Below are 22,095 nucleotides of genomic sequence, written 5' to 3'. Positions count from 1 at the left end.
TCTGAGGAGAAAAAGAAAAGGTATAAATAATCCCTGCCACATTCTAATGGGTGAGACAACATGCAAACAACTATGTACAGAAGGCAATCTCAGAAGAAAGGCAGTGGCATATCACAATTCATCTCTTTTTCATCCCATGTGAATCTTATTCATATTCTCTAATGAATCCTCACAAAGACAGTTACATAATGTTCTGGAGAACTTCTTCTATACCTACATTTCCTGATTAATACTGTAATTTGTGCTCTTATGACAGATCCATCTTTTTTCCCAGCTCTAATTTTTTTGTTCTACTTTTGTTTTTTAATTATATTTCATTTTTCAATCAGCAAAATTCTAGCTTCTTTTCTCTTCCTTCCCTTAATCCCATCACTGAGAAGGGAGGAAAAAATAGAACCCTTGTTACCAAACATGTATAGTCAAAAAAGACCAAAAACATATATGTCTCATTCTATGTTTTGAGTCCTTTATTTCTCCAGCAGGAGGTAGATAGCGCATTTCATCATTAATGCTCTGGAACTATGGTTGGTTATTACAACGATCTGACTTCAAAATTCTTGCAAATCTGTTTGTCTATCTCATACTGCTGTCTTTGTATAAACTTTTCTCCACCTTCTGTTCACTATACTCTGCATAAATTCATGTCTTTCCAGATTTCTCTAAAATACTATCCTATATCATTTTTTCTAGAACAGTAATATTCTATCACATGTACATACCATAACTTGTTTAGCCATTTTCCCCTTGAGCACCTTCTCAAATTTCCATACTTTTCTACCTCAAAAAAACTAAAAGTTTCATATAGCCTCAGAGTTTGTTTTATTTAGGACTAATTCCTTAATTTATCCTCTTTCTTCCTTTTTCCTTCCTATTTTTCTGTTGGGTAAAATGTAATTTTTAACCTATCTTTATGTGTATGTGTATTCTTCCTTACTTTGACCAGTTCAGATAACAGAATAAGGGTTCCTTCCCTTCTCCTTGTTTGTAGAGATGTCTACTTGGACACCTTGATTATGAGAGAATTTTTTTCCTCCTTCTTTTTCTTTACCTTCTAGGGTATTCCTCTTCCCCTACTCCTTTTCCATTGTTCTTTTAAGATCATCAAAACATAAAAAACATTCCCAGGCCTTCTGTTCAATAGATGCCCTTTATAATAACTTAACGATGATAAGATTCAGAAGACATATAAATCATCTCTTCATATTAGAATGTAAATAGTTTATCCTTGCTTAGTCCTTAATCATTGTTTGTTGAGTATCTTTTTATGCTTTTCTTAACACCTATATTTGAACTTCAAAATTTCTATATATCTGTGGTCTTTTCATCAGGAATATTTAGAATTCCTTTATTCTTTTAAAAATCCAATTTTTTCTCTGTAGGATTATATCCTCTTTTGCAGAAAAAATTATTCTTTGCTGTCATTCAACTGCTTCATTTTTGTCTGATTTTTCATGCTTTCATTTGGAGTTTTCTTGGCAAAAATACTGGAGTCATTTTTCATTTCCTTCTTCAGTTCAATTTACAAATATGGAAATAAAGGAAAGCAGAATTAGAATTTGCAAGTCAGTGTCTGACTTGAACCTACAAAGATGTCTTCTTGACTCCAAGTCCAGCACTCTATCCACTGTGCTACCTAGCTGCCCAAAAATTATTCTTGACTATGAGCATATATACCCTTTGTAATATATATCTTCTGGAATACTCCAAGTTCTCTGCTCCCTTATAGTAGTGATTTCTAAATCATGTGTGATCTTGACCGTGGCCCCTTAGCATTTGAATTCTTTCATTTCTTCTTGCTTATAGTATTTTTCCTTTGACTTGAAAAACTGGATTTTTGCTATAAAATTTCCGGAATTTTTCATTTTGAAGTTTCAGGAGGTGACTGGTGATGACTTTCTATTTCCACTTTGCCCTCTAGTTCCAAGAGATGTAGGCAGTTTTCTTTTCTTTTTTTTTTAAGCTTTTTTTTTAAATTAAAGTTTTTATTTTTTCAAAGCATATGCATGGACAATTTTTCAACATTAGACCTTACAAAACCTTGTGTTCCAATTTTCCCTCCCTTCTCCCACCCTCTCTCCTAGATGGCAAGTAGTCCAATACAAGTTAAACATGGTAGAAATATGTTAAATCTAATGTATGCATACATATTTATACAATTATTGTGCTGCACAAGAAAAATCAAATCAAAGCAGTAAAAAAGAGAATCAAAATAAAATGCAAGCAAGCAACAACAAAAAGAGTGAAAATGCTATGTTGTGAACCATATTCAGTTCCCACAGTCCTCTTTCTGGGTGTAGATGGCTCTCTTCATCAATAAACAACTGGAACTGGTTTGAATCATCTCATTGTTGAGGAGAGCCAAATCCATCAGAATTGATCATTGTATAATCTTTTTGCCATGTATAATGATCTCCTGGTTCTGTTCATTTCACTTAACATCAACTCATGTAGGTCTCTCCAAGGCTCTCTGAAATCATCCTGCTGGTCATTTCTTACAGAACAATAATATCTCATAACATTCATATACCATAATTTATTCAGCTATTCTCCAACTGATGGATATCCATTCAGTTTCCAATTTCTTGCTACTACAAAAAGGGCTGCCACAAACAATTTTGCACATGTGGGTCCCTTTCCCTCCTTTAAAATCTCTTTAATATACAAGCCCAGTAGAAACACTGCTGAATCAAAGGGTATACACATTTTGATAACTTTTTGAGCATAGTTCCAAATTGCTCTCCAAAATAGTTGGATTCATTCACAGTTCCACCAACAATGTATTAGTGTCCCAGTTTCCCACATTCCCTTTAACATTCATCATTATCTTAGTCCTGTCATCTTAGCCAATATGAGGTCTGTAGTGATATCTCAGAGTTGTCTTCATTTGCACTTCTCTGATTTGCACTTCTCTGATTTGCACCTTTTCATATGACTAGAAATAGCTTCAATTTTTTCATCTGAAAATTGTCTATTCATATCCTTTGACCATTTATCAACTGGAGAATGGCTTGAATTCATATAAATGTAAGTCAATTCTCTCTATATTTTAGAAATGAGGCTTTTATCAGGACCTTTGAATGTAAAAATGTATTCCCAGTTTGTTGCTTCCCTTATAATCTTGTCTGCATTAGTTTTGTTTGTACAAAACCTTTTTAACTTAATATAATCAAAATTATCTATTTTGTGATCAATAATGATCTCCAGTTCTTCTTTGGTCACAAATTCCTTCTTCCTCCACAGTTCTGAGAGGTAAACTCTCTTGTGTTCTTCTAATTTGTTTATAATATCATTCTTTATGTATAGATCATGAACCCATTTCAACCTTATCTTGGTGTATGGTGATTGGGATGGGTCAATGCCTAGTTTTTGTCATACTAGTTTCTGATTTTCCCAGCAGTTTTTGTCAAATAGTGAATTCTTATCCCCCAAATTATCCCCAAATTAATTTGTCAAACATTAGATTACTATAGTCACTGACTATTTTGTCCTGTGAACCTAACCTATTCCACTGATCAACTACTCTATTTCTTAGCCAGTACCAAATGGTTTTGATGACTGCTGCTTTATAATCCTAGTTTAGATCTAGTACAGCTAGGCTACCTTCACTTGCTTTTTTTACATTAATTTCCCTGAAATTACAGTATTCATTAGGGAAATTGGTCTATAATTTTTCTTTCTCTGTTTTCATCCTACCTGGTTTAGGTATCAGCACCATGTCTGTGTCATAAAAGGAATTTGGTAGGAGGGCAGTTTTCTTTTAAGATTTCTTGGAATATGGTGTCCAGCTTGGTTCTTTCTAACAAAGAGATGATTCAAGGCAATTCTAATAGACTTGTGATAGAAAAAGCCATCTGTATCCAGAGAACTATGGAGAATGAATGTAGATAAAACATAGTATTTTCACTTTTGTTATTGTTTTTTTCCTTCTCACACTATTTTTCTTCCACTTTTTGATCTGATTTTTCTCGCACAGCATGAAGAATATGGAAATTTATTTAGAAGAATTGTACGTGCTTAACCTATTTGGATTGCTTGCTATCTATGGAAAGAAATGAAAGGGAGGGAGAAAATTTTGGAACAAAGTTTTGCAAAGGTGAACGCTGAAAACTATATTTGCATATTATAATGTTCCTGTTGGTTTTCTGGAAGTCTTTGAGCAGTCTTCTTTTCAGTTGAGTAATCACCATAAGAATAGCCAGGTGTTAAAGTCCAAATTCTTTACTGTCTCCTTCACAGTCTAGTTTCCTTGCCTGGGGCCCAGCTAGTTTTCTTAATGGCCTTCCAGAGTCTTGGTTTCAGTGGAGAAGTGAAGTAGGACAGGCCTGCCACTACAGTAGTGTGAGATGGAGTGAATGTCTCTGACTCTGAGTCCCAGCTTATATGCTCTACACTGAGTATAAACCAATCATTATATTACTAGGAAACCATTATTTGTTGTAAGATTAAATCAATCATACTGAACTTAGAGAACTATTAATCATCATGCTAACCTAGATAACCATTGTCTAATCAATTCTACTGACTTAACACCTTGTAAGAATTCTTGTTTCAGAGTTCTGGCCCATAACAGCATGTGTTTGGAAAAATAAAAAGCTATTTTAAAAAAAGATATGGCTTCCAAGTTCTTGCTTTGGTCATGGCCTTCAGGTTATACAGTAATTCTTGAGTTTTTTCCTCTGCAATCCATTTTTCAGTTCACTTGTTTTTGCTATGAGATACCTTCGCTTTTCTCCAATTATTTTTATTGCCTTAATAATTCTTGTTGTCTACATCAGCTATTCTAATTTTTTGGAAATCTGTTGTTTTGATAAAGTTTATATCTCTTATTCTAAGCTATTAATTCCCTTTCCAAGTCTTTCTTCCAAGTCTTTCAATTTCTTTTTTGATTTTTCCCTCTAGCAGTGTCAATTCATTGACAAAATATTTTTAATTCTTTTTTTAAATTCTTACTTCATTTCTTTCAGAATTCTGGTTGAATCTGTAAATATACAGTGTTCCTTTGAGGCTTTGTTTATAGATATATTAAGCTCTCTTTTTCTCTTAGGTATTCCTGTCACCATAATAACTTGCTAAGATGGAATTCTCTTTTTTTTATCATTTGCTCATTCTTCCAGCCTACTTCTTGACTTTAGACCTGATGTTAGAAAAGGTCTAAACTGGTCCTAAACTGGTCCTGTTGCTGTTTTCCTGGTGTTAAATGCTATATTAGCCAGTTCAGTCTTGTGACCTACAATCTTTCAGTGCTAGAAAAGTGATTTAATCCAGGATAAAGTCTGATTGTTATGAACATAGACACAGACACACACACACACAGACACACAGACACACACACACACACACACACACACACACACACACACACACACACACACAATCTGACCACTTCAAGTTTTTGATCTTGGGTCTGAGCAACAGTATATTGCTGCTAGACTTAGCCAGTTTCTGCAGAAATTCCAATGGTTCAAAGTGACTGAGATGCAGACTCCCCTTTGGTCTGTATTCCTACCTTGTTCATTATTCTGCATTCTTCAGACTGTGCTATGATGCTGTCCTGTTACTTGGCTTTGAACCACACAGCTGCTACTGAACTTGTTCTTCTTCCTGTATATGGCCTAATACCAGATTTGGGACAGCTTGGAGAAAAGAAGAAAGGTGTGAGAAGAGAGGAACAGATCCCCTTCTCAGTCTGCCCTGAATCTGTGAAGTGGGTAAGAAGGCAATGAAGCTGCTAGCTGGCAGTGCCCCAGCAAGGATTTAAGACCTCTTCTTGCCCTAATTCACAGCCTCTTCCTGAGTGCTAGTGTGCTCTGTTTGACTCATTGCTATTCAGCTCCGTGCAGCAGTTTTGCATCAGGCTCAAATCCTAGCTTCTACAGACCCATATTATTTGTCTCCTTATTCCAACCTGAGATGGAAAAATGACCGACTCACCATGACTTTTTCTTGGATTTCCCCATCCTGATTCAGTTTGGTGGATGTTCTAGACCTGTTTTGGGAAGCGGGACCTCATCACTTTGCCTCCACAACTCTGCCATCTTGACTCTCTAAATTTTTATAAGTCCTTTATACTTTTCTCATGTGCATGTCACAATTGGCAATATGCCATGGCTTTTTGACGCCCACTATACACTTCTCCTTTACCATTTGTGTGACCTACATTTTGATTCTTCAGAGATGATAATGTGTCATGATTTCTAATCACTGGAAGAATACTAATATTAGAAATATTATTTTTACTTGTTTATTTGGGGGAGAAGTCTGGGGTTTTTGAAAGCATGGTATAATCTCCCTAAAACAAATATAAACTATTTAAATAGTAAAATCATCACAATTTCTGCACAGTGTTGAGTAACTGTAATTTATTTACATAGCAATTTAGGTTAACAAAAGTTCTACTTATAACAAGTAAAGTAAATGCAAGTATTATTATACACATTTCATAGCTGAAGAAGTGCAGCTCAGAAAGACTAAGTAGTTTTTGCCTATATCACATATCTGGGATCAGAACTGAGCTACAAGCTTAGGTCTTAGAGTATGGTGTAATAGAAAGAGTGAAGGGTTTGAAGTCAAGCATGTTATTTTAATCAAACCAGTTGTTTATGATAACATCATTTTATTTAAATTGTTTTCCAAGATGAGACTGTTTTGATTTGATGGAAATTAAGGTCAATTATTCTTCAGTTTTGAAAAATACAGATTTTCTTTCAGGAACTCCAGAAGAAAATGATCATATTTTCCTGCTGGCATGGGATGATTGATACTTTTCCCTTCAGGAATCATGAGGAACCCAATTCAAGCACAGTTCTATTTAATGTCTCTTATGATTTGAGGAGCTATTTAACTATCAAGTTTTGTGATATAGGCAGCTAAATGTCTTAGTGCATAGATCCCTGAGCCTGGAATCAGGAAGACCTGAGTTTAAATGCAACCTCAGACCCTTACCAGCTGTGTGATCCTGAGCAAGTCACTTAATCCTGTTTGCCTTAATCAAATGGAGAAGGAAATAAGTGAACCATTCCAGTACCCTTGCTAAGAAAACTCCATGGACAGTATAGTTCACAGGGCCACAAGAGTTGAACATAACTAAACAACTGAACAAAACAAAACCATTCTTCCACATTTAAATTTCACAATCATTCTTGAAGTTAGAAGCATAAGAAAATAGATTAATATGGGAAATGTTTCCTACTGACAGCTACATGCCTAAAGGATAGATTTAGCAGCCATCCAAGTTGCTCCTGTGGTGTTAGGAGGCCAAGAAATGGTGCCCTTTATAATACAAGTGAAAAAAAAGCTTTTTCTCAATATAATCCAATCTTTCCTCCTCCGGTTCATCTAACGCCTCATTAAAGCACAACTTCAATTGTATAAGCCTTCTGACCAAAACACTTTGGGGTTCCTTCATCACACTCATATCCATGCATCAAATAAAATATAAACTGCTTAGTGTGCCAATCTGAGATATAATGCTACTTTTCCATTCTCACTGCTTTCTATTCTTCTTATGCATCCTAAGCTCTACAAACTGGATCACTCATCATACATTTACCACCCTCCATGCCTTCACATGGAAGACTCCTTCTACTCCAGAGCTGCTGATATAATTCCTACCCATCATTCAAGACCTAGTTTGAAGTTCCTTCCCCCCATGAAACCTGCCCTAGTTGAAAATACTCTCTCCTTCTTCTGAAATACCAAAGCATATTTTACCTTTATTATATTGTCATTCAGTCTCCAAAAACAGTGATATATCTAACTCAATTAAGAACAGAAGCTATGTATATTCCTATCAGTGTTCCCCAGAGCATTTATTTATTTATTTATTTTTCCTGAGGCTGGGGTTAAGTGACTTGCCCATGGTCACACAGCTAGGAAGTGAGACCAGATTTGAACTGGGGTCCTCCTGAATTCAAGGCTGATGCTCTATCCACTGCGCCACCTAGCTGCCCCTAAATAGAAGATTCTTAATGAATGTTTGATAAACTGCAGAGAACAACTTGTGTTATGGTGACACAAAATAAATCAAGTAAATCTTGTCAAATGTCTTTAATCTAAGAAATACATTCAAAATCTGAATTTTAAAAGTAGCAAACACTTCATGATTAATATATTATTTAAATTAAGGCATCACCATGTATTTGAACAGCTATCATGTAGAAGAGACAGCACAGATCTAAAACTGGAAGAAGAGGGCTCTTTATATAGTCCAAAACCCTCACTTTACAACTAAGAAACTGAGGCCTGGAAAGATTGTTACTCTCCCAGCATCCTACATGAGTCAGAAGTAGGATCTGAATCCAGCTTCCTCCAAATAAACAGCTATTATTTGTTCCACAGCTACTATTTGGACCCAAGAGGTAGAAGATGAAAAGAGGAATATTTAGGTTTGATGTAAAAAAAATAAATAAATAAAACAAACAAACAAACAAAAAAAACCTTTGAAAAATTGGGGGATTTTTTGCATTGTTTCAATCATACTTGACTTTTTATGACCCCATTTGGGATTTTCTTGGCAGAGGTATTGAAGTATTTCTTATTTCCCTCCAGTTCATTTTACAGAAGAGGAAACTGAGGCAAACAGGATTAAATTACTTGCCCAGGATCACACTGTAAGTGTTTGAGGACAGATTTGAAATCGGAAAGTTTTCCCAATTCCAGGCCCAGTACTCTCTATATCCATCTCTGGCATGTAGTGGCCATTTCAAAAAATTTGGAGTAATCCAAATAAGGAATGGACTGGCTCAGGAATGAGTAGATTCTAACCCTCACAAGAGGCCTTCAAGCAAAAACTAGATGACCTATTATGTGTTAGAAAGTATTCTTCTTACAATCTGGGTTGGACTACATCACCACCAACATCCCTTCCAACTGTTAGATTCTGTGATAAATAAGATTTATTTTAAGTGAACAATCTTTAAAATCTTACACTTAGCCTACTACTCCAGTTTCTTCATAGATTACTTATCTTATTTCCCTAATTATGTCAAATATAATTCTGACATAAACACAAACAGCACACTAGAATTTTCTTTGCTTCATGAATATTGTGCATTTCCTTAAAGGTGGCTGCAAAGTAAACTCTGTTTTCCCCACCATTTTTGTGAGCTTTCCTGTCATTATCATGAGTTGGAGCAGCAAGACACATTCTGTTTTCTCTTCTAGGGTTTGCAGAGGTCATATATCTGCAATTATGCTTCATATCATGTCACACTGATGGGGTTTTTTAATAGTGATAGAGGATTCCATAATAAAATCAAAGTTGCTCCTACAGGATTAAAAAAAAAAAATCACAGTAGAAGATAAAAAATTATGTTTGGTATCAAGTTGTTGGGAATGCTTTTGTTAATCTTTACAGAGTTTTTTCAATTCTTTTACCTTCTGATTCTAAATCACAAGTCCAAATGCCCCAAATTCAAAGCTGTATACACTATATATCCCACGCACTATATCCATTCTTTTATCCATGACTTTAAATTCCTTGACTCCCCATTTTTATTTCTCAAATCTGGGTTCTCTTCTTCCTTCCCATTTTTAACACTCCTGAGTTGAACTCTCATATCTTGTTTTTCAAATAAGTATTTCTATTTAACATAACATTTAAAAATTTTTTTATTTTGTTTATTAAAGCTTTTTATTTTCAAAACATATGCATGGATAATTTTTCAAAATCAACTTTTACAAAATCTTGTATTCTAAATTTTCTTCTTCTTTCCTCTACCCCTTCACCCAGATAGCAAGTAATCCAATAATGTTAAACATAACATTTTTTAAGGCCTGGAGATTCTTTAAGGCTAGGGTTTGGAGGCTCTGTAAATTAAAACAACGTGCTCCTTTATCAGTTCCAAAAGTTTTAATCATATAAAAGTAAATATACCTAAAGCAAGAGATGGCAAAGTTAGCAGCTATGTTTCAGGAATCTTAGATCATGTTTTCTTTTTAAATTTTAAGATTTGATGGGGAAAAAACTTCTATTAACAAGAAGGTAAACTAAGAAACAAAATCTAAATTCAGAGACTCGGATAGTTTCCAACTCTTTGCAACCTTCACATTCTAAGGACAAATAATTTTAGTTGGATAATACTGTAATTTTTATCCCACAAAGATTAATGGTCAAATCTACAGTTAACATATAATTTATATAATAAAAGAATAATATAATAAAAATGATTTCCCCACCTTTAAAGTATGATATACTTTATTTCTTTTTTATTTCCACTAAATTGGTTCTAGCCTGATTTCTTTTTAAATAACCATGGAACTAGAAAAGGAAAAATCTATAACTCTACTACATACTCCCTCATGTCAATGTAACAGAACAACACAATAACAATATTTGGATTTTCAGTGAATTAAGGGGGGAAGTATAGTCAATTTTATTGGTTTCAAAACCTGAGGTTCTATTTTCATGGAAAAATTCCTTCTTAATTTATAAAATGTAAGGATTCCTTTAATTACTTGCAAGGAAAAAATAGATTTGATAAAATACTTAAAATGTAGTATTTTAGAAATTTTAATGAAAATATAAGTTTGAATTGCAAATTTCAGTTTCCAGTAGTACAACTATGTGACTAGGTGGCCTTTTTAAGTTTTCAGTAGTTCAGGATATGATTTGCTGAAAAGAAGATTAACCTAATTTCACAATGTCATTGACATTTCCCATTCTCCTTTGACAGTTTTGGAGATCTCCAAAATCCCAATTCTCAATTAACTATTATGTATGTGCATTGTGATTAAAAAAAAAAAGAAAAGAAAAAAAAAAGTTCTTTTGACAGATGTTCTGGAATTGATTTTTTTTTTTTTTCTAACTAATTGAAAGGTTTTCTTGCCAGGCAAGATTTGAAATACTGTAGTGAGGTCTGGAATTTCAAGTTTCAAACTTGCATGCTCCTACATTTCAACAAAGCATTAGGCAACTTTCTGACCCATGTTCCTGCCCTCTGAGATTTAGATGGAAGATTCATTTTTAAGAAGAAAGAATGCATTCAATTTCCATAACTTTGACCTCTATAAGTTGAGTACTATGAAACTTCTCATGAATCTTGTATTAACCAAAAAAAAAAAAAAATTTCCTTTGCCTAATCCACATGGTTCTCTCCTTTCATTAACTCCATGATGTATGAAGAATAAGTAATAACCAATGTCATAGACTCACACAATCTTGGGATTAAAAGGGAATTGGAAAAAACATCTAATCTAATGTCTTCTTAACATAAAGAAAAACAAGTCAAAAATGACCTGGATTGTTGAGCATATAGCATTGTTATTTAGAAGATATCATCTTTAAAAAAATGTCTCAAGAAGAAAAGAAGTTTTAAAGGCATGTCATACAAGAATCATGCATCAGCACCAAAATATATTATTTTTAGGGCAGGTAGGTGGCGCAGTGGATAGAGCACCAGCCTTGAAGTCAGGAGGACCTGAGTTTAAATCTGGCCTCAAACACTTAACACTTCCTAGATGTGTGGTTCTGGGCAAGTCACTTAACCCCAATTGCCTCAGCAACATACATACATATATATAATTTATTATGATTATCTTAAAAGCTGTCCTAGAATCAATCACCCCAGCCCACTCAGAACTTTTCTTTTATATAGATCTATAATTTGCTTATTGGTATGGGGGGAGATTTCCTCCTACGGAATACCCCCCCAAAAAAGTATAAATTAACACAGTGACTTTTTTCTCCCATTCTACTTGGTAAATGAATAGAGGTAATTAACAGGCACTTTTCTTGTATCTACTATAAGAAAGTACATGTAACCATAATGGATCCAAGTATTCCTATCATACAGACTTATGTTATTATGCCTATACTATATATATTAGACTAGCTTATGTTGCCCAAAGTAAGTCCCTTGTAGTTTTTTCTTAGTTATATGTACTTTATTGTGCCTGTAGACAGAAATATCTCACAAACCTCTCTAGCCCAGGAAGAGAGTATTAACTCTTTTTTTGAAAGCTATTCCCTAAGAGGCTGTGAATTAATTTTGCTCAGCAGACCAAGTAAATGCTTATGATACTAAAACAATGGGTGAAATTAAAGGGTAGGATGTCAAAGAATTTAAGATGGCCCCACTGGAATCATTAAAAATTAAATTTAGCGTTAGATCAAAAACAAAATTACACAGCCAGTCTCCACTGCTCCCCATTATCATAAGGAATCCAGAACAGTATGAACTTCAAAAGCCACCAGAGACAACTATGTGACAGCAATATGGGGTAGAAATAGTTATCATGCAATTCTAAGTACCAAAGAAATGATGATATTAGAAATTATGATAAATACAATAGGACACTCCCCCACCAAAAAAAAAAAATCACTTTATCAAAAGTACTTCATTGTACAGATTGGGGTGATAACCAGTATATGTTTATGGTATGTCATTTACTTAAGTTTGTGCCATAACCCATAAGCATCACCCTGATTTCTAGTGTCTATGATGAGGTTACTTATAATTATCATTACTAGATGGCTATTAAGGTCCCTTCCCATTTGAAATCTATAATCCCATAAGTACCTCACTCCTATAAACAAAAGTTCTTAACCTAGGGTCTAAGATCTTTCTTTTTCCAACAGTTTGGTAAATAAGCTTCAATATAATTAGTTTCCTTTGTATTTTGTATGTGTATTTTACACATTTAACAACATTATTCTGAGAAGAAGACAGATAGGCTTCACCAAAGTATCAAAAGAAGGTGGGAGGTAGCCCTAAATAATGTCTACAATCTTTATCATAGAGCTATTTTTGTTTGTTTATTTGTTTTTTGCTGAGGCAATTGGGGTTAAGTGACTTGCCCAGGATCACACAGCCAGGAAGTGTTGTGTCTGAGACTAAATTTGAACTTGGGTCCTCCTGAATTCAGGGCTAGTGCTTTATCCATCACACCACCTAGCTACCCCTACAGAGCTTTTAAGATTTAAAAAATACTTTCCTCAAAACAATAAATAACAGGGCTACAAACGAGAAAAAATTTGAGACTCAAAGAGGCTAGCTAGAACTTCGTTGTGATCAAACTGCACAGGACACAGAGTCAGAAAGACTAGACTTCAAATTTGGCCTCAGATACTTATTACCTGTGTGATTCTGAGCATATCACTTAATCTTAGCCTCAGTTTCCTCATCTATAAAAGGAGGAGAATAATAGCACCTGCCTTCCAGGGTTGTTATAAGGCTCAAATGAGATAATATTTGTAAAGTCCTTTGCAAATCTTAAAGTAATATAAGAATTATTATTATTGTTATTGTTACAATGTGACAAAACCAAGACCAAAAGCAAACAATGCATATAAGTATTAACACAAGTTGATTTTTTTTATTACAAAATCGGGATAATAATACTTGCACTTATCCAAAGGACTTTGTAAATTTTAAAAGCATTATATGAAATATATTATTATTATTAATCATTTATTAAAAAAAAAAAAAACAAAAAACCTTAACTCATACTAGGCTTCAATTCAAGGTAATTCAATAAATATGTATTAAGTCCCCATTATGAAGACAAGACACTATGTATATTGGAGCTAGCTACCTAGATAAAAAGAAGTCTTTTCAAAATGATTCTCATGGAACTTTATCATTCTTTTAGAGTCACTTTCAGTCACCTGTCTTCAAGTCTATCCCTCTATTTTTTATAATTTGTCTTTCTAATTTCACTACTAAACCAGATTGATCTTATTATATAACTTACCCTTTTCTTATTCATGCACCAAAAATGCCAGTGTTCACAAAATCTTGTTCTCCCATTCCTCATAAGCCAGTTACTCTTTTATAGTGAGTGCTGAGGAATTCTACAAGTTTATAGTTTTCTGAGGGTAGCTTTTTGGGTTATCTGTCTTTTTGGCTCTCTGGCACTGGCAAGAAAATCATACTGTATAAGGGAGAAGAGTATCCAATCCTAACTAGTTTCTATCTTTTCTATAAGGAGAATGATCTTCAGACTGTAAAGGAAAGAAAAGTAAATAAATAGAACTGTAAAAAGGAAGAAGATGGTGATAGCTCACACTGCCCCCAAATGAGGGCCTGGACAAACTACAACACAGAGAAACAGAATAACAGACAATTATTTGCTGACGTGTTCTCAATAATTTTTAAAGAATTATGAAGAATCAAAGAAGAATATCAGTACTGCAGATGGGAAAAAATCCCAATCTTTAAATGATAGGAAAAGGTAACTATTTCAAATTACAATAGACAAACTCTTTTAAATTCTGATAGAAATTATTAAAGTGGTAATTTGTGAGCATTTGGAAACAATGGAAGGCAGTAATTATGAGAAAATGGGTTTAAAAAAAAAAGAATTGTATATGACGAAACTAGTTTATTTTTTTACAGGCTATTGGCCTGAGAAATGTCACAATCATTGTGTATCAGAATTTTAGCATGTCATTTATTTAACAAAATCTCTCACTATCACCTGTAAACAAGATGGGATAATGCAGGCTAGATTATTAGTATAGTTAAGTGGTTTTGGATCTAAGAGTAAAGAATTGATAGATACAACATTATTCTGGAAGGAAGTCTTCAAAAGAATACTCCAAGGATTTGTTTTGTTCAACACTTTGTGAATAAATAGGGAAATGCAAACATTAAATGTTTGCCTCACACAAAGCTAACAGTGATCATAAATATATATTATAAATTTATTATATAAATATATAATTAGCATTTATAATTAGATTATAAAATTAGCATCCAAAAATATCTCAGTGGCTTGATCTATTGGGTTGAAAATGAAATGTAATTGGGATAAAGTCCTATGAATTAAAAAAAAATTCTACACTGTACAAGTACAGTAAAGGAGAAATAAGTCTAGAAAGTAATCCATATTGTGAATACATAGTGGAATTGTGAATACATCCAGCCATTCTGGAGAACAATTTGGAACTATGATCAAAAAGTTATCAAACTGTGCAGAGCCTTTGATCCATCAGTGTTACTACTGGGCTTATATCCTAAAGAGATCTTAAAGAAGGGAAAGGGACCGGTATATGCAAAAATCTTTGTGGCAGCCCTCTTTGTAGTGGCCAGAAACTGGGAACTGAATGGATCCTCATCAATTGGAGAATGGCTGAATAAATTGTGGCATATGAATATTATGGAATATTATTGTTCTTTAAGAAATGACCAGCAGGATGATTTCAGAAAAGCCTGGAGAGACTTATATGAACTGATGCTGAGTGAGACGAGCAGGACCAGGAGATCATTATACACTTCAACATCAATACTATAGGATGATCAAGTCTGATGGACATGGCCCTCTTCAATAAGGAGATGAACCAAATCAGTTCCAATAGAATAGTAATGAACTGAACCAGCTATACCCAGCTATACCCAGAACTCTGGGAGATAACTATAAATACAGAATTCCCAATCCCTCTATTTTTATCCGCCTGCATTTTTGATTTCCTTCACAGGCTAATGGTACACTATTTCAAAGTCCGATTCTTTTTATACAGCAAAATAACTGGACATGTATACATATATTGTATTTAACTTATACTTTAACATATTTAACATGTATTGGTCAACCTGCCATATGGGGGGGAGGAGGTGGGGGAAAGGAGGGGAAAAGTTGGAACAAAAGGTTTTGCAATTGGCAATGCTGGAAAATTACCTATGCATATGCCTTGTAAATAAAAAGCTATAATTAAAAAAAAAAAAAGAAAAGAAAATGTAGAGTATAGAAAAGATGGAGGGGAAGAAAGTAGTCTATGTGAAGTAGAAATTTGATGTTCTAGTGCAGTTTCTTAAACATTTTCTACTTATGAGCCCTTTTCATCAGAGACATTTTTATATGGTAGATATACAAAATAGGTAAACAAATCAAACATTTACTGACAATAAATCATAATTTTGCAACCCTACATTCAGTTTAAGGAGCTTTGTTCTAATGGCCTGGTTAAAAGTCTAATAAATAAAAAAGTATTATTATAGACTTTTCATCTACATGGATTAACAAAGAGAAACAAAATGAACAAAGGAAAATACTGCCACTTTTCATTTGGAGAATATAGGAAGGCAGGAAGGCAGGAAGGAAGGAAGGAAGGAAGGCAGGCAGATAGGCAGGCAGGAAGGAAGGCAGGCAGGCAGGCAGGCAGGCAGGCAGGCAGGCAGGCAGGAAGGAAGGAAGGAAGGAAGGAAGGAAGGAAGAAAGAAAATGTTCCTAATCTATTATTACTACAATTTTTATTTTATTTATGTTAGAATCTGTTTATGATGAATTTTAAAATAGAATTTCCTTTTTCCATAGTTTTATAAGAGTCAATTATATCCTTTACATGATTGTTTCTTGCCTGTCTCATTCTTCCAACACAGGCAAAAATCAGAATCACTTCTGCCCATGAGTAAGGTGATGTTCAGATACTCTTCTCACCTGAATGTAAATGGCGCCCTCTACTGCCACTTTGATGTCTGTGCAACCACTGATGAGAGCCAGCTGCTGATCAGCACTTAAAGATCCTTTTAGGATACCATTCTGCTCCAGAGTCTTCATCTCTTTTCTAGGAGACAACAACAGAGAAAAATCACAGAATATATTTGAAATGACAGCTATGGGAACAAAATATATCTCCATGTCTGAGTCTATGTGTCTAGGATGCTACAGAGAAACACTTATCCATATGCCACATATTTAAATAAGGTAAATCACATAATTATAGCACCTGTAGAACAGCAAAGCAGGAAAGGAAAGTAATGAGTTCCTTAAGAAAAAAAAAAGTCCTTTTTTTCTTTTCAGATATATAGTGGGGAATGAGCAGAAATTTATGCTTGGGTATTTTTTCATGTATTCTAGAGATATCAAGGTCTAGTTTGTTTATTTTTTAAATTTTTCTACAATGCATTAATCCTAGGAAATGATCATTTTCTTCAGGAAGCCTGTCAAGAAGAGCATTCGTATATAACTGTCTCAAACTTCATTCCATACAAATAATAGAATACAGAGCATACAACTTAAGATAGCCAACTACAAGAACAGAGTTCTAGCTCCTCTGGCAGGCTTTCAACCAGTTTTATTGATACCAAAAACAAGTATTCATATGGCAAAATTGATGAAACAGGAAGCTTATTATATCTGCTTTGGAGGTAGATTCATCACCAATAAAAATGAAATTAAAGTAATTATTAGGAGTTATTTTGCTCAACTGGAGCAACTATGTGGTGCAGTGGATAAAGTGTTGACCCTGGAGTCAGGAGGACCTTATTTCAAATCTTTGTTCACATTTGGTCTCAAAAATCTAGTAGCTGGGTGACCCTGAGCAAGTTTGTTAATCATCAGTGTCTCAGTTCATCCTCCTTTGTAAAAAGAGCTATAGAAGGTAATGACAAATCACCCTGGTATCTTTGACCAAAAAACTCCACATGGGGTCACAAAAATTCAGACAAAACTAAAACAACACAAAAAGAACAATTCTACCCAATTATATAAATAAATTTGACAATCTAAGTAAAATGAATAAATAATTTAAAAACATAAATTGCCCAGATTAATAGAAGAGGAAATAGAATACTTAAATAACTCTGTGTTAGAAAAAGAAACTAGACAAGCAATTAATGAGATCCCTAAGAAAAAAATTTCCAGAACCAGATGGATTCACAAATGAATTCAACCATTTATAGAGCAATTAATTCTAATACTATATAAATTATTTGAGAAAATTGGCAAAGAAATTCTACCAAATCCTTTTTCTGACATATATGGTCTAAATCAGGAAAAACAAAAAGCAGAAAAAAAATAAACTATAAACCAATTTCCCTAATAAATATTGATGCAATTTCTAAAAATAAAATACTATCAAGGAGATTATAGCAATTTATCACAAATATCATATGTCATGTGTTGCGTCTTGCTTTCTAGAGCCCCCAAGTTGGGGTAATAAAACGTACCATTGCTTTCTAGAGCCCCCCATTCCAGGGTGATTAAAATATTGACTCCTGCTTTCTAGAGCCCCCAAGTTGGGGTGACAAAACATACCATGCTTTCTAGAGCCAGGGTAATTAAAATATACTATCCTAGTGGAGAAGTGATGAGGCAGGACTCCCGAGGATGGTGGAAAAATAGAGTCCATTTATTCCAAGGACTTTCCCCTTTTTATACACTCATACCCTGATGTAACAAAAACAACACTGGGCATGGGCCAAATATATACTGCACATGTGGGACCACATAAACAACTTGCTATTGCATGTAGTTTGCCACCTGGTATCACTCTGCTTCCATCACAACACAGGTTGTCACCACCCCTTGACTTTTCAGGAAGGCAGAGAACCCCCAGGGGAGTTGAGGAGCCAAACCACACATTGTTAACAAGTTCCCTCTGGGCTGAAGGGTCTTATGCCTCATGCAGAGTTTCCCAATGTCTGTGACCCTCTACAATTATGACCAGGTAAGATTTATATCAGGAATGAAGGGTTCATTCAATATTAGGAAAACTATCAGCAAAACTGACCGTATCTCTCTCTCTCTCTCTCTCTCTCTCTCTCTCTGTGTGTGTGTGTGTGTGTGTGTGTATCTCTGTATCTCTGTCTCTTTCTCTCTCTCTCTCTCTCTCTCTCTCACACACACACACACACACACACACACACACAAATCATAATTATCTCAAAAAAAGCTTGACAAAATTCAGCACATAGTCCTATTAGGGAAAAAAAAACAACAACACTGAAAAGCATAGGAATAAATGGTACTTTTATTAAAATCATAATTAGTATCTCCTTAAAATAAAGAGCAAACACTATCTATAATAGTGATAATGTAGAAGCCTTCCCAATACAATCAGAAGTGAAACAAGAACACCTGTTATCACCACTTTTATTCAATATTATGTAAGAAATGCTATAGCATAAGACAAGAAAAATAAATTGAAGAAATTAGAATAGGTATTGAAGAAAAGAACTGTCGTGATATGGCATATATAAAATCAATTAAAAATAATTATTTTAGCAAAATTGCAAAATATAGAAACCCATATAAGTGATTATTTCTCTATTCTACTAACAAAGTCCAGCAGGAAGAGAAAGAAAATCCATACTGCAGATAACAGAAAATATTTACGAAATATACTTGCCAAGATAAACCCAACAACTACATGAACACAATTACAAAACACTTTTCAAAAAATATAGATCTAAACAATTGAAGAAATATTAATCAATTATGGGTAATCCAAGCCAATATAATTAAAAATAGTAGTTCTATCTAAATTAATTTACTTATTCAGTGCCAAACCAATCAACCAAAAGAATTATTTTATATTGTTAGAAGAATAATAACAAAATTCATCTGCAAGAACAAAAGATCAAGAATAAAAAGAGAATCAATGAAAAAAATTGTGAAGGTTACCTAGCCAAGATCTCAAATCTTTGGGATAAGAACTCATTACTGACAAAAATTGCTAGGAAAACCGGAAAGCAATATAAAAGAAACTAGGTATGGACCAACATTTCAAATTACATGAAAACAACGTAGATACATAATTTAGATATAAAAGGTAATTTCATAAGCAAATTAGGGGAGCAAATAAGAGAATAGAGAGAATCATAGGAGGCAAAAAGAATAATTTTAATTACATGAAATTTAAAAGGTTTTGTACAAACAAAATCAATGCAACCAAGATTAGAAAGAAAGCACAAAACTTTTTACAGCAAGTTTTTCCTGCTGTAATTTTACAATAAGTTTCTCTGATAATGAATGCCCTCATTTTTCAACTATAGCAAGAATTGAGTCAAATGTATTCTTTTTTGTTTTGTTTTGTTTTTTATTTTGGCTGAGGCAACCGGGATTAAGTGATTTGTTCAGGGTCATACTGCTAGGAAATATTAAGTGTCTGAGGCTAGATTTGAACTCAAGTCCTCCTGACTTCAGGGCTGGTGTTCTATCCACTTTACCACCTCAAGTGTATTACTAATTGAAAAGTGATAAAAGAATATGAACTGGCAGCTTTCAGAAGAAATAAAACTTAATTATAGCCATATGAAAAAATGTTCTATATCACTATTGATTAAAGAAATGATTTTCTACCTCCTATCTATCAGATTGGTTAATTAAACAAAAAAGAAAATGACAGATGGTGGAGGGGATATGAAAGAAAAAAAAGAAAGAAAGAAACACTAATGCACTGCTTGCTGGAGGAGTTACAAACATTTTGGAGAACAATTTGGAACTACACCCAAAGTGCTATAAAATTGTGCCTGCCCTTTGATCCAACAATACTACTACTAGTAGATCTGTATCCCAAAAACATCAAAGAAAAGGGAGAAGAACCTATATGTACAAAAAATATTTATAGCAACATTTTTTCTGATAGCAAAGAACTAGAAATTGAGAGAATGCTCATCAATTGGAGAATAGCTGAGCAAATTGTGGTATATGATTGTGATGGATACTATTGTGTTATAAGAAAGGAAGAACAATAATTTCAAAAAAAGCTGAAAAGATTTATATGAACTAAAGTAAAGTGAAATGAGCAAAACCAGGAGGACATTTTACAAAGTAACAGCAATATTGTACAATAATATATTATGAATCCTTTAGCTACTCTTGGCAAGACAATAATCCAAGATACTTCTAAAGAACTTTTGATGAAAAATTGTTATCTACTTCCAGAGAAAGAACTGATGGATTTAAATACAAATTAAAGCATAATTTTTTCATTTTATTTTTCTTGGGTTTTTTTTTTGTAACCTAATATGGAAATATCTTTTGCATAATTTCACATAATTGATATCACTTTTCTTGCCTTCACAATGGGTGAGGATGGGGTAGAGGGAGAAAATTTGGAATTTTATTTTTTTAAATGAATGTTAAAAATTAGTAAGTAGGAGCAGCTGGTTGGTGTAGTAGATAGAACACCAGCCCTGAACTCAGGAGAACCTGAGTTCAAATCTGGCCTCACAAACTTAACACTTCCTGGCTATGTAATCCTGGGCAACTCACTTAACCCCAATTGCCTCAGTAAAATAAATAAATAAATAAATGAAAATTAATAAGTAATTTTTTAAAAGGAGACATGATCTAAGTAATGAAATGCATCTCAAATCAGTAACCACTTGTAACAAAGTTCAACAGCTTGGTAATCTTCAGGGTGCTGAACACTGCATTTTTTTTTTCTTACAAAAGCCATGGAGGGAAGCAAGAGTAGAAGAAAGAGTGCAAAGGGTTATCTGATTCACTGATTACAATCAAAGTGGATTAATTAGGCTCCCTTCCATACAAGCCAAGCATGACAGTATGTTTAAGGAAATTAACTTGGACTAAATTTCTGTAATGAACCTTGACACTGAAAGCATGACAATTGTACCTTTGGTACTTTTTCCAAAGGACTATTGTGATAGAGCATTTCCTGAACTCCCTTTTAGTCTGAGCTCTTCCTCAGAAAGTAGAAGTATAGTCTAGGGAGGACCACCAAGGTCACCAGTGTAGCTGGAAATATAACTATTTTCTGTAAGGCAACAAAATATTAAAACAGTTCTTTAACATATACCATCATCTACTGTAAATGCATCCGATCAAAAAAAAAAAAAGACACCACGAGCTTGCTGCACTGCCCTTAGCCCATTAATTCCTTCTCTATGCCTGAAAATCCCTCCCTACCTGGAAAATTGGAGTAATAGCAAAAAAAAAAAAAAAAAAAAAACACCCCCAATAATATATTGCTTTATTTTTTCTTTTCCCCTCCTTTTTTCAAGTGAGAGTCAATATAGCAGATAGAACGTTGAATTTAAAAAACAAGACACAATGGAGGAAGTACCTATCATATCAGGAAAGTTCCTCAACTCAAAGACTTATCACTCCTTTGTGGATTTGCACATCCAGGAAAATACTAGTACAACTGGGAGTCCTCTGGGAGCTCTCACAAATATAGGCCTCTAAGCCAGTACCCACAAATTATAAAGAAGTAATAAAAAACCCTTTCACTATAGTAGAGGGATATCATTAAAAAAAATGAATTTGGATAGAACAGAGGAAGCCAAATAGAGAACACCCATTGAAAAAAGGCCAAGGAAAGATGTTTTTCAGGGAGAAGGTAGTAAATAGATAATACAGGGAAGTCAAAGGTAAAGCTTTTATAAAATGACTAGTCCTGAAGAAAAT

The 22,095-nt window shown here is 33.9% G+C and overlaps 1 protein-coding gene across 1 annotated transcript in view; it reads right to left on the bottom strand.

The window, feature by feature from the left end:
• Positions 1-22,095, bottom strand: part of CRYL1 (crystallin lambda 1) — a 165,063-nt gene that overhangs the window by 119,774 nt on the left and 23,194 nt on the right. The window contains exon 3 of the mRNA XM_074303697.1: positions 16,378-16,504. Coding sequence (XP_074159798.1) covers positions 16,378-16,504 — 127 coding nt within the window. The remainder of the gene's footprint in view (positions 1-16,377; positions 16,505-22,095) is intronic.

Source organism: Sminthopsis crassicaudata, chromosome 3, assembly GCF_048593235.1.
Source record: "Sminthopsis crassicaudata isolate SCR6 chromosome 3, ASM4859323v1, whole genome shotgun sequence".
In the NCBI taxonomy this organism is placed as follows: domain Eukaryota; kingdom Metazoa; phylum Chordata; class Mammalia; order Dasyuromorphia; family Dasyuridae; genus Sminthopsis; species Sminthopsis crassicaudata.
Note: the sequence above shows the minus strand (reverse complement) of the source record. Positions and strands in the feature narration are given on the sequence as shown.